Genomic DNA, 16936 nt, shown 5'->3' on the forward strand with positions numbered 1-16936 from the left:
AGCATTTCACGGTAAGGTTTACACCTGTTGTATATGGCGTATGTGACAAATATAATTTGATTTGATTTGTTAGGGAGTATTTCTCTTTTGCCAAGCTAATCCATCCAAGTGACAGGTTTGGCATATCAAGAAGCTGCTTAAACAGCATGATCATTACACAGGTGCACCTTGTGCTGGAGACAATAAATGTGCAGTTTTGTCACACAACACAATGCCACAGATGTCTCAAGTTTTGAGGGAGCGTGCAATTGGCATGCTGACTGCAGGAATGTCCACCAGAGCTGTTTCCAGATAAGCCGCCTCCAACATCGTTTTAGAGAATTTTGCTGTATGTCCAACCGGCCTCATAACCACAGACCACATGTAACTCAGTAAAATATTATAAATTATTGCATGTAGTGTATTTGAGGAAGAACCATTCATTCAATCCTGAAAAGATTTCACAGAATGATTATGCATCAAGTTACAGAAACGGCATTTTCCAAGCTTAGGAAAGCTAGATGGGTGGGTACTTTATTACATAGTGATTGGCATATGTAGACGATTGCCAAAGTCAGATAAACATACAGCACAATTCACTAGAAAATCTGTTCAATGTAGTTGTGAAAAATGTTACGTAGCATTGCAGAAATGTTACTTTGCACAGCAATGCCCAGAATGAATTTTTCTGTACTTCAGAGAAGTCACTTGTGCCTGTCCTGTTGTCTTGGCAGGGATCACTACCACCTCTCAGCCTACTATGACTGTGGCGGCCCAGCGTAGGCAGCCCACCCTGATCCCCCTAACCCTCAACGCAGACCCCCAGCCACAGCAGTCCCCGCAGCAGCTCTCCCCCACGCTGTCGCCCCCTCTCAACATCCAGGTGAGTAGACTCAACGTGACCATACTATCCAATCCCTGGACAGCAGGGCTAAGCATTATTACATAGACAAAAATCTAAACGTTCCTTGTTGAATACAATTATATTTTAACTTTGCTCTACCGATTGTCCGTGGGGTTGGCTTTTATATAGGGCACATTTTATAATAGTGCTGGAGTTGACTAAACAGCTATGTAGACAGAAATTAAATTATAACTCAACCTTAACTTCAAAAGGAGAACTGGTAGAAGTATTTTTCTCTTACATGGCTAAATCCCAATTTGGAGGTGAGCAAGCACTTCCTGGCAGATGTAGTTTGGCCTTGTTTCCTGAAATGACTCGGCTAGCAAATATCCCTCAAGTAATTTAGTGCTTGCAATTGCTCAAAGAAGGCATTCGATCATAATGCTCCGAGTGTGAGCTACTTTCAAATAGAAAACAATAATCCTCCTCCGCCCATGGCGCCAGTCTCGACTGTTACCTGTTCTGACCATGACCTAAGAGAATCTATATCCAACATACTAAGCCTTTGTGCCACTGGGCAAACCTAGATCCTCACAAGATATTCAGCCACTCTTGTAATACTGAGTGTACAAAACATTAAGAACACCTTCCGGATAAGGCTTGGAACCTAGGGCTGTGGTGGACATGAKATTTTGTCAACCGGTGATTGTCAATCAAATAACTGCCGGTCTCACGGTAATTGACCCTTAATTAACATAAACACATTTAGCATCTCCTGGCTTCTACGCATAGCCTACTAGCCACTGGTGTAGACCTTGGAACATGTACATTTTTAAAAGTATTAAATCCATGTAATAAGCCTACAACTTCACAATAATTATTTTCTTTTTTTAGACAGGTCTAAAGAAGCACAATATGAAGAAAATATAGTCTATTTCAGAAGAACATAATCGAATACTCTGTTGTCCTTATGTTAGGCCCTGATCTGGCTATGCCATATAGCTGTGGGCTACACTAGTTTAATTAGCAGACAAGATTTGCTTAGAATTCCGTGGCATTATTTTATAGTATGAAGAATACAATTGAACATAGCTGAATTAAATAGAAAATATTACTATCTCTAAACGATTTGAGGGAGTGCGAACATGAGGCTATTCTGTGTTGAGCGGTTAACAAAAAAAAATCCTACATTTGAAGTCGGAAGTTTACATACACTTAGGTTGGAGCCATTAAAACTAGTTTTTCAACCACTCCACAAATTTCTTGTTAAAACAAACTACAGATTTGGCAAGTCGGTTAGGACATCTACTTTGTGCATGACACAAGTAAGTTTTCCAACAATTGTTTACAGACAGATTATTTCACTTATAATTCACTATATAACAAATCCAGGGGGTCTGAAGTTTACATACACTAAGTTGGCTGTGCCTTTAAACCGCTTGGAAAATTCCAGAAAATGTCATGGCTTTAGAAGCTTCTGATAGGCTAATTGACATCATTTGAGTCAATTGGAGGTGTACCTGTGGATGTATTTCAAGGCCTACCTTCAAACTCAGTGCCTCTTTGCTTGACATCATGGGAAAATCAAAAGAAACCAGCCAAGACCTCAGAAAAATAATTGTAGACCTCCACAAGTCTGGTTTATCCTTGGGAACAATTTCCAAACGCCTGAAGGTACCACGTTCATATGTACAAACAATACGTACGCAATTATAAACACAATGGGACCACGCAGCCGTCATACTGCTCAGGAAGGAAATGCGTTCTGTCTCCTAGAGATGAACGTGCTTTTGTTGCGAAAAGTGCAAATCAATCCCAGAACAACAGCAAAGGACCTCGTGAAGATGTTGGAGGAAACGGGTACAGAAAAGTATCTATATCCACAGTAAAATGAGTCCTATATGGACATAACCTGAAAGGCCGCTCAGCAAGGAAGAAGCCACTGCCCTCAAAACCGCTAAAAAGCCAGACTACGGTTTGCAACTGCACATGGGGACAGAGATTGTATCTTTTTGGAGAAATATCCTCTGGTCTGATGAAGCAAAATAGAACTGTTTGGCCATAATAACCATTGTTGTGTTTGGAGGAAAAAGGGGGAGGCTTGCAACCGAAGAACACAATCCCAACCGTGAAGCACGGGGTGTGCAGCATCATGTTGTTGGGGTGCTTTGCTGCAGGAGGTGCACTTGACAAATAGATGGTGACATGAGGAAGGACAATTATGTGGATATTTGATGCAACATCTCAAGACATCAGTCAGGAAGTTAAAGCTTGGTCGCAAATGGACAATGACCCCAAGCATACTTCCAAAGTTGTGGCAAAATGGCTTAAGGACAACAAAGTCAAGGTATTGGAGTGGCCATCACAAACCCTGACCTCAATCCTATAGAAAATGTGTGGGCAGAACTGAAAAAGCGTGTGCGAGCAAGGAGGCCTACAAACCTGACTCAGTTACACCAGCTCTGTCAGGAGGAATGGGCCAAAATTCACATTTGTGGCCTGCTGGAGGTCATTTTGCAGGGCTCTGGCAGTGCTCCTCCTTGCACAAAGGCGGAGGTAGCGGTCCTGCTGCTGGGTTGTTGCCCTCCTACGGCCTCCTCCACGTCTCCTGATGTACTGGCCTGTCTCCTGGTAGCGCCTCCATGCTCTGGACACTACGCTGACAGACACAGCAAACCTTCTTGCCACAGCTCGCATTGATGTGCCATCCTGGATGAGCTGCACTACCTGGCCACTTGTGTGGGTTGTAGACTCCGTCTCATGCTACCACTAGAGTGAGAGCACCGCCAGCATTCAAAAGTGACCAAAACATCAGCCAGGAAGCATAGGAACAGAGAAGTGGTCTGTGGCACCACCTGCAGAATCACTCCTTTATTGGGGGTGTCTTGCTAATTGCCTATAATTTCCACCTTTTGTCTATTCCATTTGCACAACAGCATGTGAAATTTATTGTCAATCAGTGTTGCTTCCTAAGTGGACAGTTTGATTTCACGAATTGTGATTGACTTGGAGTTACATTGTGTTGTTTAAGTGTTCCCTTTATTTTTTTGAGCAGTGTATTTGGCTCCCATGCCTATGCCACCGTAGAGTGATCAATCCTCCATTCACAGGGCACGAGTGGTCACTGAATAGTTTGATTAGCATTAAAACTATGTTAACCATGTGCCATGGCCGTCTGTCACCAGATTTCAACCCAATTGAACACTTATGGAAGATTCGGAGCGGCGCCTGAGACAGCGTTTTCCACCACCATCAACAAAACACCAAGTGATGGAATTTCTTGTGGAAGAATGGTGTCGCATCCCTCCAATAGAGTTCCAGACACTTGTAGAATCTATGCCATTGTGCATTGAAGCTGTTCTGGCTCGTGGTGGCCCAATGCCCTAAGACACTTTATGTTCGTGTTTCCTTTATTTTGGCAGTCACTTGTATGTTAAACCAGTTCGTTTTTACTAATACWCTTTGGAAGACTGTCAAAAATGCCTAATATATTTTTTAGCGCAGTGTTTTCCACAAGCACACGGAGTAGCCCCTATAGAAAAAGTAGCCAGCCAGGATCCCCTGAAAAAATGTATCTCTAAGAGAAGAGAGAACGACATCCAGTGAAATAATTTCTGCAAGTGTTTGCAACTCTCTTTGTGAATTACAGTATGTCATTCATTCTAAAKAAAATACTTGTTTAACAACTGACCCATAGAATTCTTCTTAAAGAATCTTGTAAGAGTCTGCTGACTTCCACATGCTTCCATTTTCTCAGCTATCTGCAATARAGGTAGGAGTGAATGAAGCAGGTGTTAATCATGGACTTGGCTACACAGAAAACAGTAGTAGACTACTCCATTGTAAACACTGATTAAATCAGTAGACCTATGCCGATTGTACAAATTATTATTATGAACACCTGCTCTTTCCATGACACAGACCAGGTGAATCCAGGTGAAAGCTATGATCCCTTATTGATGTAATTTGTTAAATCCACTTCAATCATTGTAGATGAAGGGGAGGAGACAGGTTAAAGTAGGATTTAAGGCTTGAGACATGGATTGTGTATGTGTGCTATTGAGGGTGAATGGGCAAGAGTTAAACAGTTTCCCATGTATCAAGAATGGTCCACCACCCAAAGGGCATCCAGATAACTTGACACATGGGCCAGCATCCCTGTGGAACGCTTTTGACGCCTTGTAGTCAGTCCATGCCCCGACAAATTGAGGCTGTTCTGAGGAACGGTGTTCCTAATGTTTTGTACACTCCGTGTATAACTACATTGTATGATTTATGCATGACAAGGATATGAGATTGACTTTATTCAGTCAGTGCGACACAATTGCGAATGATAGAAAGTAGCCTTGTTTAATTTAAAGCTGCAGTATGTAACTTTTTGGGCGACCTGACCAAATTCACATAGAAATGTAAGTTATAAAACTGTCATTCTCATTGAAAGCAAGTCTAAGAAGTGGTAGATATTTTCTATGTGCGCTATTTCTGTGCATCCCGTTTTTAAGTTTCGTTTTTGCGTCTTTCGTTTTTTTACACCAGTGTCAAAACAGCTGAAAATATAATATTTTTGGTTATGGCAAATATATTTCACAACGGTTTAGATGATACAATAATTCTCTGCGCTATACTTGCTTTTTTTGTCACATATAAACTGAAATAAGGATTTCTGCTTAGTGCACCTTTTTTAAGTGGAAAAAGTACGCGGCTGAAAATGTGTGTGTATAGCCGGCGTTAGTGGAAAACACTGCTAACAAAGAGCGGTGCATTAGTTACCTAACTGTAAATAAGTTAATTGTTTCACCTGTTAGTTAGTTAGCTAGCTTACTAAAATGAATTGCATTTTAATTTATCAACTGCTCCTACACTATTTTGCTAGATACTGTAACCCTGTCCTAACACTGTCAGATACCTTGTTTTCATTGTTTCACCCCAAAATCTTGGCCTCTTTAGCCTGGTAAAGTTGTTTTTGTTTTTCTGTATCATTTATCAGGCAGTGGCGATGGAGGCCTTGACTCTGGAGCAGCAGCTATCCCAGTATGCTTTCTTTAGCCAGCTGACAGTGCAGGCCCAGGCTCAAGTGCTCAATGACCTGCAGCAGCAGGCCCTGCCCCAGGGCATCAGGCTGATCACCCTGGCCACCACCACTGCCCCAACAGCCACCCAGTCCTCCCCGGACAGCCAGATCCAGACGCCCGGAAGCATCAACGTCAACTCGGTGAGTCAAACACTCTGTAGAAAGAGGACACAGACAGGGGGGGAAGTGTGACCTGGCAAGTTCCAAGAAAAATAGTGTTGTAGTCCTTGTTTCATTAAATGTTCTAAAGACTTCATGAACATCTCAGTGCAGACGCCTCTTGCACTGAGATGCAGTGCCTTAGACCGCTGCGACACTCAGGAGCCCTTATAGCCGCTTAACATAAATTAGTTTTATTTTGGAGGACAACAGGTAGAAGAATGACTTAAGATCTGTGAAATTTCTTTACCCAAGTTTCTTCTGTCGAATTGAGTTTCCTGCTTGTCAGTACCTTGACTGTTGATAACTTACTTACTCATACCCAGTGAAATTCTAGCTTCTACAAAGTTTGGTTCACTTCAGCAATGGCTGATTTGCTTTTAGTTTTTGTGTTTTTTCATTGGGATTGAACTGGTCTGTGGATAGATGGTGTAGTAGTTGCTTAAGACTGAGCCCACCCCAGACTGTCCTTGGGACCTTCTCTGTGTGCTCTTGCTAGTGTTTAGAAGTTCTGCACCGGTTAACACTCTTCCCTCCAACAGTACCGCAATCAGACAGGCTCTCCGGCCAATCAGTCTCCAACTTCCCCAGTCTCCAATCAAGGCTTCTCCCCGGGCTTCTCCCCTGGCGGCTCGCCTCAAGTAAGGGCGAAACCACCAAGCTGCCTTGTTGGGGGAGGGTTTTTTGCCTGGAATTGGCTGTAAATGGTCCAGCTGCTACTCATCCCAGCCTCTCGCTCCCATCCATGGTGTCAGCAATCCCACCCCCATTTCCTCTCCTCCAGACCACTGCTCGATGTCTGCTTATCATATTGGCTCAGGTCTTTGAGTGTTGTCGCATAGCAGCTTTTTGTGTTTTTGCTTGAACCAAATGTACACAACATGGCAAAGTATGTGGACACCCCTTCAAATTAGTGGATTCGGGCTATTTCGGCCACATCCGTTGCTGACAAGTGTATAATATTGAGCACACCGCCATGCAATCTCCATAGACAAACATTGGAAATAGAATGGCCTTACAGAAGAGCTCAGTGACTTTCAACGTGGCACCGTCATAGGATACCACCTTTCCAACAAGTCAGTTCATCAAAATTCTACCCTGCTAGAGCTGCCCCGGTCAACTGTAAGTGCTTTTATTGTGAAGTGGAAACGTCTAGGAGCAACAACTGCTCAGCTGTCAAGCTTTACCATCTGCCAGTCCGACGGACAAATCTGGGTTTCGCAGATGCCATGAGAACGCTACCTCCCCGACTGCATAGTGCCAACTGTAAAGTTTGGCGGAGGAGGAATAATGGTCTGTGGCTGTTTTTAATTGTTCGGGCTAAGCCCCTTAGTTCCAGTGAAGGGAAATCTTAACGCTACAGCAAACAGTGACATTCTGTGCTTCAAAATTTGTGGCAACAGTTTGGGGAAGGCCCTTTCCTGTTTCAGCATGACAATGCCCCTGTGCACAAAGCGAGGTCCATACAGAAATGGTTTGTTGAGATCGGTGTGGAAGAACTTGACTGGCTTGCACAGAGCCCTGACTTCAACCCCATCGAACACCTTTGGGATGAATTGGATCGCCGACTGCGAGCCAGGCCTAATCGCCCAACATCAGTGCCCGACCTCACTACTGATCTTGTGGCTGAATGGAAGCAAGTCCCCGCATCAATGTTCCAACATCTAGTGGAAATCCTTCCCAGAAGAGTGGAGGCTGTTATAGCAGCAAAGGGGGGGACCAACACCATATTAATGCCCATGATTTTGGAATGAGATGTTCGACGAACAGCTGTGCACATACTTTTAGCCATGTAGTGTATGTCCGGTGAATATGTAGCACCTACCTGGAACCTTAATTATGATTATTTTTAGTTTTGGATAGTCCAACAACTGTTTGTAGCAGCTTTGGTTGTCTCCTGTTGACATTATTCATTTTTGGGGAAATATCCTGTTAACAAGGCTGTTTCAGGTGTTAGACATGGGTTTAACTCTTTCTATACTGAACAAAAATATAAACGCAACATGTAAAGTGTTGGTCCCATGTTTCATGAGCTGAAATAAGATGCCAGATATGTTCCATATGCACAAAAAGCTTTTCTCTCAAATGTTGTGCACAAATTTGTTTATATCCCTGTTAGTGTGCAATTCTCCTTTGCCAAGATGATCCATCTACCTGACAGGTGTGGCATATCAAGAAGCTGATTAAACAGCATGATCATTTCACAGGTGCACCTTGTGCTGGGGACAAAAGGCCAATCCAAAATGTGCAGTTTTGTCACACAACACAATGCCACAGATGTCTCAAGTTTTGAGGGAGCATGCAATTGGCATGCTGACTGCAGGAATGTCCACCAGAGCTGTTGCCAGAGCATTTAATGTTCATTTCTCTACCATAAGCCGCCTCCAACGTCATTTTAGAGAATTTGGCAGTACGTTCAARAGGCCTCACAACTACAGACCACGTGTAACCATGCTAGCCCAGGACCGCCACATCCGGCTTCTTCACCTGTGGGATTATCTGAGACCAGACACCAAGATAGCTGATAAAACAGAGGAGTATTTCTGTCTGTAATGAAGTCCCTTTGTGGGGAGAAACTCATTCTGATTGTCTGGGCCTGGCTCCCCAGTGGGTGGGCRTATGCTCTCCCAGGCCCACAGCCATGTGAAATCTATTATATTAGTGCCTGATTTATTTATTTCAATTGACTGATTTCCTTATGAACTGTAACTCAGTAAAATAGTTAATAGTTGCATATTGCGTTTATATTTTTGTTCTGTTTGCTGATCCTACCTTTACATATATTACAGCTGGCTACAGTAATGTGATCTTCCTTGGGAAAGTAGCTGTATATACTGRATGTTCCACTTATTGTTGTTTTTAAAATTTCTGAATTCCAAAATTTGTTTTGTTATATTGCCAAACTTTGTCAAGTAATTATACTTAAAAAGTGGATACGTCACGACATTTGTCAAATGTAAGTATTACTGGCACAAGTCAGTTTTAAAGGCATGAAACCGTGTAACAGTTGCTAGCAGAGAGAAGCTGCAGAAGCTAATTAACTTCACCCCGAAGTTAGCCAAGCTAGCTAGCTAGCAAAAGTCACTTGCATTTATTTGCTCCAGCACTGTTTTGCTAGCTCATCCCTCTAAAAATGACAAGATGGCTCATTCTGCAGTTATATTGTGACATTTCTCTTTTCTAAACAAGGCCTATTGGTCTTGCTTTTTATAATGTTATTGTTCAGCTGTATCAAATCTTACTGCTGAAACCTTTATGTGGATGTGGCTSTTATGAATCATGCATTCTATGGTTCATTTTTAAAACATGGTCTGAATAGGCATAATAAAGTGTTATCAGATGCTAGTGTCTGTGCAGTCATGAACAGCCATTTGCTAACGGTGCTTGAATTGACTAGCTTGTGGATTGCCTCATGCTTGTGCTTTTTTTGTGTTGTTTCATGACTACTGTTCCCTTATATCCCTCAGATACCCTAGAAGGCTGTACTGATTAGCTGTAGGCCTATTAGTTTCCATAACCCATTTATTTTTACTCTAATCAGTGGTCAAATGTCTCTTTCAGCACATTCCGGTGGTGGGCAGTATATTTGGGGATTCGTTCTACGATCCGCAGCTAGCATCTCGGCAGACCAATGCTCTCTCCCACCAGGTGACTTAACCCACATCAAACTAGGACATGAATTTCACTGTCTATTTTCATTGCAACTCTTTCCCCCTAAATGTATCCATATTAGAAATTGTGCCTGATCTCTATATTCTATTACCTAACTTTACTTATTAAATGTGTATTTTTTTCACTTGCCTAGCTCGAGCAGTTCAATATGATTGAAAATCCCATCAGCTCCAATAGCCTATACAGCCAGTGCTCCACCCTCAACTACACACAAGCAGCCATGATGGGCCTTACAGGGAGCAGCCTGCATGACTCCCAGCAGTTGGGCTACAGTAACCATGGCAACATCCCTAACATCATTCTCACAGGTACTGAGCAGCAGCTGAGCCAGTTAGCGAGCCTGTCATGTAATTTAACTTAGTCTAGGCTCTGTACACACCTAATAAAGTGATTCATTCATCCTGGCTTGATTATAGTCAATTGTTTTATGAAGGTTGGCCAGTATGAGGAAAACATGTATTTTGTTTAAGTGAATTGTAGTTAGTTTTTCTCTTGTTATAGATTCTTCGAGTGAAGACTGTTACTTAAATAATATTGGTAGTTATCTAGCAGCTGCTTTGATTTACAAATGTCAAATGTTTTCCCAAATGTTGCATTTTAGTCACAGGTGAGTCTCCACCCAGCCTCTCTAAGGAGTTAACCAACTCACTGGCTGGTGTTGGAGATGTCAGCTTCGACGCGGACTCTCCCTTCCCATTGGACGAGCTGAAGATCGACCCTCTCACACTGGATGGACTGCACATGCTCAATGACCCCGACATGGTTCTGGCTGACCCTGCCACTGAGGACACGTTCAGGATGGACAGGTTGTAATGCAGAATACTGGCTGTGGCCAACAAAAAAATAACCCTGGTAAGAAAGGGAAACGAGGCATGGTGGGGGTGAATCATCTCCCCAGTTTCATGGCCATACAGCTATCTGATCTCACCCTCAAGTCCTTTCAAATAATATGCCATCAAAAACCATTGTAGAGAAGGACATGCAATGACTTGTTGGGTTTGGGAAGTGCATTGCTGTCATTTCCAATGAGATTGTTGGTTGGTCAGAGCTTTGCTAGCCTTCTGCGTTTTTATTTATATATATATATATATATATATATATATATATATATATATATANACTATGTCCATGTTAGTCTGTTTATTCATCCCCATAAAATCAGGCCTTTGTTTAATCCATCATTCATGCAATTCATTAAAGCAATTGGTGATCTTAAACATTTAGTAGTTATTACCAGGTGTATGGTGGTGAACCTACCCATTATGAATATCATAAAGGAATGGTTTAGGAGTACAGAATGGATTTATGTTGTGCTTTTACAACATTTATTATTATATTTAAAAAAATTACAAATCTAATTGAAAAAAATAGAAACACCATTTGACAAATCCAAGTATCCATCATTACACAGCGATGTCTTTCCTTATGAGATTGACACCCTCCAGCTATTAGGTTTAGGCCTACGGACTTTGTCCACACATTGCACAAACTTGATACTGCCTCAAATCAATTAAGATATGAACAGTTTACGGGCCCATATTAACCTATGTCTTATCTCATCTGGCCTTTTAGATGTGGTCTATCTTTAGCACTGTGGAACATTTTCTATCAATATTTTGTGTGTAATCTTTCATGTATCAGTTTACACATCCATTCATGCTTTCATACGATTTTACTTTGCACAGTTGCAGTTACAGAAGACCCAGTATTTGCAACTAGGGCAGAATCGTGGACAGTACTATGGAGGCTCACTGCCCAATGTCAATCAGATTGGAAATAGCAACATTGACCTGCCTTTTCAGGTGAGCTCACAGCTTCTCTATCAGTTGGTAAAATGTTGTTTTTAATTTGCGTGATACAACAATTAAATCTCACCTGAGGGAAATTTTATCTTTCAGAGCTTTCATGATAGGCTAAGAATCACCCTCGCGTTACCCAATATTGTTAACAAGAATCCAATTCAAGAGACTTCTCTAGTATTTTACAATTTTGAAGACTCGTCCTGCTTTATCAGTATTGATCCACTGCATTTGTCTGGAAAACCAAGTCTCAGAAGAAAGCTAAATTTGAGCATCAGACACTCTCACCCCAGCTTGAAATGTTTAAAAAGATTCCCAAAAAACACATACAAGGAGCCTTTGTCATTGCTTTCTATATCATGGCTTTCCATTTATTTTAAACATTTTTGCTAACTTGAGTATGAGGGCCCATAGCTTGACCCATTTGAAATGAATACATTTGCACCATATTATATCAAGACATTTTAATTTCATTTTTTGTGTGTTTTCAAATGCCCAATTTTTTTCTTGTATGGTTGATTTTGCTAATCCTGTCCAGAATTCCGCTTTGGACACCAGTCGGTCGACCAGGCATCACGGGCTGGTGGACCGTGTTTACCGCGATCGGAACCGTATAACCTCGCCCCATCGCCGGCCCCTCTCTGTGGACAAACATGGCCGCCAGATATCCTTTGTCTGCACTCAGCTTATTTTGGACTAGAACAGAATGGTCTTTGCAAAACTTTGACTTAATTAGTACTTGTTTTAAAACGGTGTGTCATTGTCAGATCATGCTTACAGTTAGACTTTGCAGTTCAGTAAATTAATGCTGATAGTTAACTTGACCATTCAATTATATAGGTTAAGGTTTGATTTTATATTTCACCACCATTTTCGTCCTTAACTGAGGTCCACATTGACAGCTGCCCCTATAGCTCCGTGTACCTCTCACCCCCACCGGATACCAGTTGGAGGAGGTAGGCCATTAATGTCCTCCTATTCAAAAAAAAWAAWAATTAAACAAGTGTTTTTAGCCATTTCATCTACATTCAGGAAAAACACAGTGCATGCAATGCCTTGTAAATTGCAATTTTTAAAATAGAAATGGCATGTTCAATTGAACTGAATGATATTTTTTACCCAGAGTCAGACATAGCATGCCAGATATGAGGTTGGGGAATAGGGGCCACAGAGACATTTTGTTGACCTTCCTTCGTTCTAATGCCACAGGACAAACTCTGACTCAGCACTACACCAGAACACCATGAACCCTGTGCCCCAGGATGTGTTTGCAGGGGGATCACAAGAGCTACAGCCTAAACGAGGTAATGGAGGATCCAGTTACATGGACAAGGAACAGCTTCTATTAATTCAGGCCTGATTCAATTTATTCCTGTATGAATCCACATGTCCACGAAAGGATAAGCCACTGTAAAATCATCTGGATAATTTATGACATGAAGGTGTTGTTCCACTAACAGTTTTTGTCCATGTTGGAGCAGCTATTCTCTTTCGGTGACGCGATCACATTTTGATTTGTGTTCAACCAACCACTGCTTACTGATGATGGAAAGATTGTTGTAGTATTTTGAATTATATTGTGCTATACAGAGTCATTTTCTTGAACGGAACTTATCTTCTCTGGGAATGGTCTCAATTGAAATTCCTCAAGATGACGTGTGAAAATAGAGCTATACTATGGTCTTCTGAAAACTGGAAGTATCTAGCTACCTGTCATGGAGATCTACCGGTTGTTTTTACTGTCCCCAAAACCATTATGCAGTTTCATTTCACTACAGGAAGAATGCTACACTGAAAATACTGCAATGTGGGTTGATTTGAATTGAGCTTAGTACCTTCAATTGTCATTTATTTGACTCTGTCCCCATTTAGTGCTGCTGCTTACAGTGCCTGGGACTGAGGAGTCTGAATCAGATGCAGACAAGGATACACAATGGGATAACAAAAAGGTAAAGGAGCGAACATGTAGCCTTCTTGTATCAGTGCTTGCTCACCATTTTAGGGCATTTTTTTTCAAARGTTTTTTTTACTGAGTGTACTTTCCCTCTAGAATGACTCATCAAGAACCAAGTCCTGCGAAGTCCCTGGGATCAAGTGAGTAATTGCTGCACCATTCACCTGAATATGGTGCTCCGGCAGGACCATACCATGTAGAAAGGTGATTTGTGAGAAAGAGCTGCCCAGGGCTTGAATTATCTGACTCGGTGAAGAGAACATGTCTGTGTGTGAGAGGACCTATGACACCATATGACTAGCAACTGTTATTTCAACACACAACAACAACAACGACGAGAAATGTCATCATTCATAAAAAACAACAAATAAAAGTAATTTTATAATGGATTTTCTTTTGCCTAGTGCTGTTTTAGGAAATATGTATACCTTTTCTTTCTCCCCTCTAGTATATTTCCATCACCAGATCAGGAAGTGAACACGTCATTGATCCCGGCCACGCTCAATACGGGAGGCTCCCTGCCTGATCTGACCAACATCCAGTTCCCCCCACCGCTGCCCACTCCGCTGGATCCAGACGACACTGTGGCGTTTCCTTCCCTTAGCTCATCCAACAGCACAGGCAACCTGACCACCAACCTTACCCACCTCGGCATCAGTGCTGCCAGCCACGGTAAGTCATCGATGGCGAAATGAATCTGGCAAATTTGAAAGGTTTATGATATTCAGATAAAAATGTAACCAAGGATACTCTACGGATTTTCATAAAAACACCAAGCAAGTTCTGTAACCACCTGGTATGGCATCTGACTGTAAGGCACTACAGAGGGTAGTGCGTATGGCCCAGTACATCACTGGGYCCAAGCTTCCTGACATCCAGGACCTCTATACCAGGCGGTGTCAGAGGAAGATCCTAAAAATTGTCAAAGACTCCAGTCACCCAAGTCATAGACTGTTCTCTCTGCTACCGCACGGCAAGCGGTACCGGAGTGCCAAGTCTAGGACCAAACGGCTCCTTAACAGCTTCTACCCCCAAGCCATAAGATTGCTGAACAATTAATCAAATGGCCACKCGTACTATATACATTGACCCTCCCCCCTTTGTTTTTACACTGCTGCTACTCGTTGTTTATTATCTATGCATAGTCACTTTACAAATTACCTTGACTAACCTCTACCCCCGCACATTGACTATGTACCGGTACCCCCTGTATATAGCCTCGTTATTGTTATTTATTTATTTATTTTTCACTTTAGTTTATTTAGCAAATCATTTCTTAGCTCTATTTCTTGTTCTGCATTGTTGGTTAAGGGCTTGTAAGTAAGCATTTCACGGTAAGGTTTACACCTGTTGTATATGGCGTATGTGACAAATATAATTTGATTTGATTTGTTAGGGAGTATTTCTCTTTTGCCAAGCTAATCCATCCAAGTGACAGGTTTGGCATATCAAGAAGCTGCTTAAACAGCATGATCATTACACAGGTGCACCTTGTGCTGGAGACAATAAATGTGCAGTTTTGTCACACAACACAATGCCACAGATGTCTCAAGTTTTGAGGGAGCGTGCAATTGGCATGCTGACTGCAGGAATGTCCACCAGAGCTGTTTCCAGATAAGCCGCCTCCAACATCGTTTTAGAGAATTTTGCTGTATGTCCAACCGGCCTCATAACCACAGACCACATGTAACTCAGTAAAATATTATAAATTATTGCATGTAGTGTATTTGAGGAAGAACCATTCATTCAATCCTGAAAAGATTTCACAGAATGATTATGCATCAAGTTACAGAAACGGCATTTTCCAAGCTTAGGAAAGCTAGATGGGTGGGTACTTTATTACATAGTGATTGGCATATGTAGACGATTGCCAAAGTCAGATAAACATACAGCACAATTCACTAGAAAATCTGTTCAATGTAGTTGTGAAAAATGTTACGTAGCATTGCAGAAATGTTACTTTGCACAGCAATGCCCAGAATGAATTTTTCTGTACTTCAGAGAAGTCACTTGTGCCTGTCCTGTTGTCTTGGCAGGGATCACTACCACCTCTCAGCCTACTATGACTGTGGCGGCCCAGCGTAGGCAGCCCACCCTGATCCCCCTAACCCTCAACGCAGACCCCCAGCCACAGCAGTCCCCGCAGCAGCTCTCCCCCACGCTGTCGCCCCCTCTCAACATCCAGGTGAGTAGACTCAACGTGACCATACTATCCAATCCCTGGACAGCAGGGCTAAGCATTATTACATAGACAAAAATCTAAACGTTCCTTGTTGAATACAATTATATTTTAACTTTGCTCTACCGATTGTCCGTGGGGTTGGCTTTTATATAGGGCACATTTTATAATAGTGCTGGAGTTGACTAAACAGCTATGTAGACAGAAATTAAATTATAACTCAACCTTAACTTCAAAAGGAGAACTGGTAGAAGTATTTTTCTCTTACATGGCTAAATCCCAATTTGGAGGTGAGCAAGCACTTCCTGGCAGATGTAGTTTGGCCTTGTTTCCTGAAATGACTCGGCTAGCAAATATCCCTCAAGTAATTTAGTGCTTGCAATTGCTCAAAGAAGGCATTCGATCATAATGCTCCGAGTGTGAGCTACTTTCAAATAGAAAACAATAATCCTCCTCCGCCCATGGCGCCAGTCTCGACTGTTACCTGTTCTGACCATGACCTAAGAGAATCTATATCCAACATACTAAGCCTTTGTGCCACTGGGCAAACCTAGATCCTCACAAGATATTCAGCCACTCTTGTAATACTGAGTGTACAAAACATTAAGAACACCTTCCGGATAAGGCTTGGAACCTAGGGCTGTGGTGGACATGAKATTTTGTCAACCGGTGATTGTCAATCAAATAACTGCCGGTCTCACGGTAATTGACCCTTAATTAACATAAACACATTTAGCATCTCCTGGCTTCTACGCATAGCCTACTAGCCACTGGTGTAGACCTTGGAACATGTACATTTTTAAAAGTATTAAATCCATGTAATAAGCCTACAACTTCACAATAATTATTTTCTTTTTTTAGACAGGTCTAAAGAAGCACAATATGAAGAAAATATAGTCTATTTCAGAAGAACATAATCGAATACTCTGTTGTCCTTATGTTAGGCCCTGATCTGGCTATGCCATATAGCTGTGGGCTACACTAGTTTAATTAGCAGACAAGATTTGCTTAGAATTCCGTGGCATTATTTTATAGTATGAAGAATACAATTGAACATAGCTGAATTAAATAGAAAATATTACTATCTCTAAACGATTTGAGGGAGTGCGAACATGAGGCTATTCTGTGTTGAGCGGTTAACAAAAAAAAATCCTACATTTGAAGTCGGAAGTTTACATACACTTAGGTTGGAGCCATTAAAACTAGTTTTTCAACCACTCCACAAATTTCTTGTTAAAACAAACTACAGATTTGGCAAGTCGGTTAGGACATCTACTTT

The 16936-nt window shown here is 41.8% G+C and overlaps 2 protein-coding genes across 3 annotated transcripts in view; both read left to right on the top strand.

Moving 5' to 3' along the window:
* LOC111975830 (CREB-regulated transcription coactivator 1-like) overlaps nt 1-10820 on the top strand; it is a 23248-nt gene extending 12428 nt beyond the window's left edge. Inside the window, exons 9-14 of one of the 2 annotated variants that reach the window (XM_024004443.2) lie at nt 714-862; nt 5811-6035; nt 6596-6694; nt 9615-9701; nt 9859-10033; nt 10327-10820. In XM_024004443.2, coding sequence (XP_023860211.1) covers nt 714-862; nt 5811-6035; nt 6596-6694; nt 9615-9701; nt 9859-10033; nt 10327-10538 — 947 coding nt within the window. In that variant the 3' untranslated portion in view covers nt 10539-10820. The remainder of the gene's footprint in view (nt 1-713; nt 863-5810; nt 6036-6595; nt 6695-9614; nt 9702-9858; nt 10034-10326) is intronic. The other variant, XM_024004444.2, reaches the window with a different exon arrangement.
* On the top strand, nt 10598-16161 carry LOC111975920 (CREB-regulated transcription coactivator 1-like). Its single transcript, XM_070447713.1, has 10 exons — nt 10598-10606; nt 11411-11527; nt 12063-12188; nt 12419-12480; nt 12734-12828; nt 13397-13473; nt 13575-13618; nt 13927-14150; nt 15515-15663; nt 16129-16161. The coding sequence occupies exons 1-10, from the start codon at nt 10598-10600 to the stop codon at nt 16159-16161; spliced, it is 936 nt and encodes a 311-aa protein (XP_070303814.1).
* Nucleotides 16162-16936: the final 775 nt, after the last annotated feature.

Source organism: Salvelinus sp. IW2-2015, linkage group LG16, assembly GCF_002910315.2.
Source record: "Salvelinus sp. IW2-2015 linkage group LG16, ASM291031v2, whole genome shotgun sequence".
Lineage (NCBI taxonomy): Eukaryota > Metazoa > Chordata > Actinopteri > Salmoniformes > Salmonidae > Salvelinus > Salvelinus sp. IW2-2015.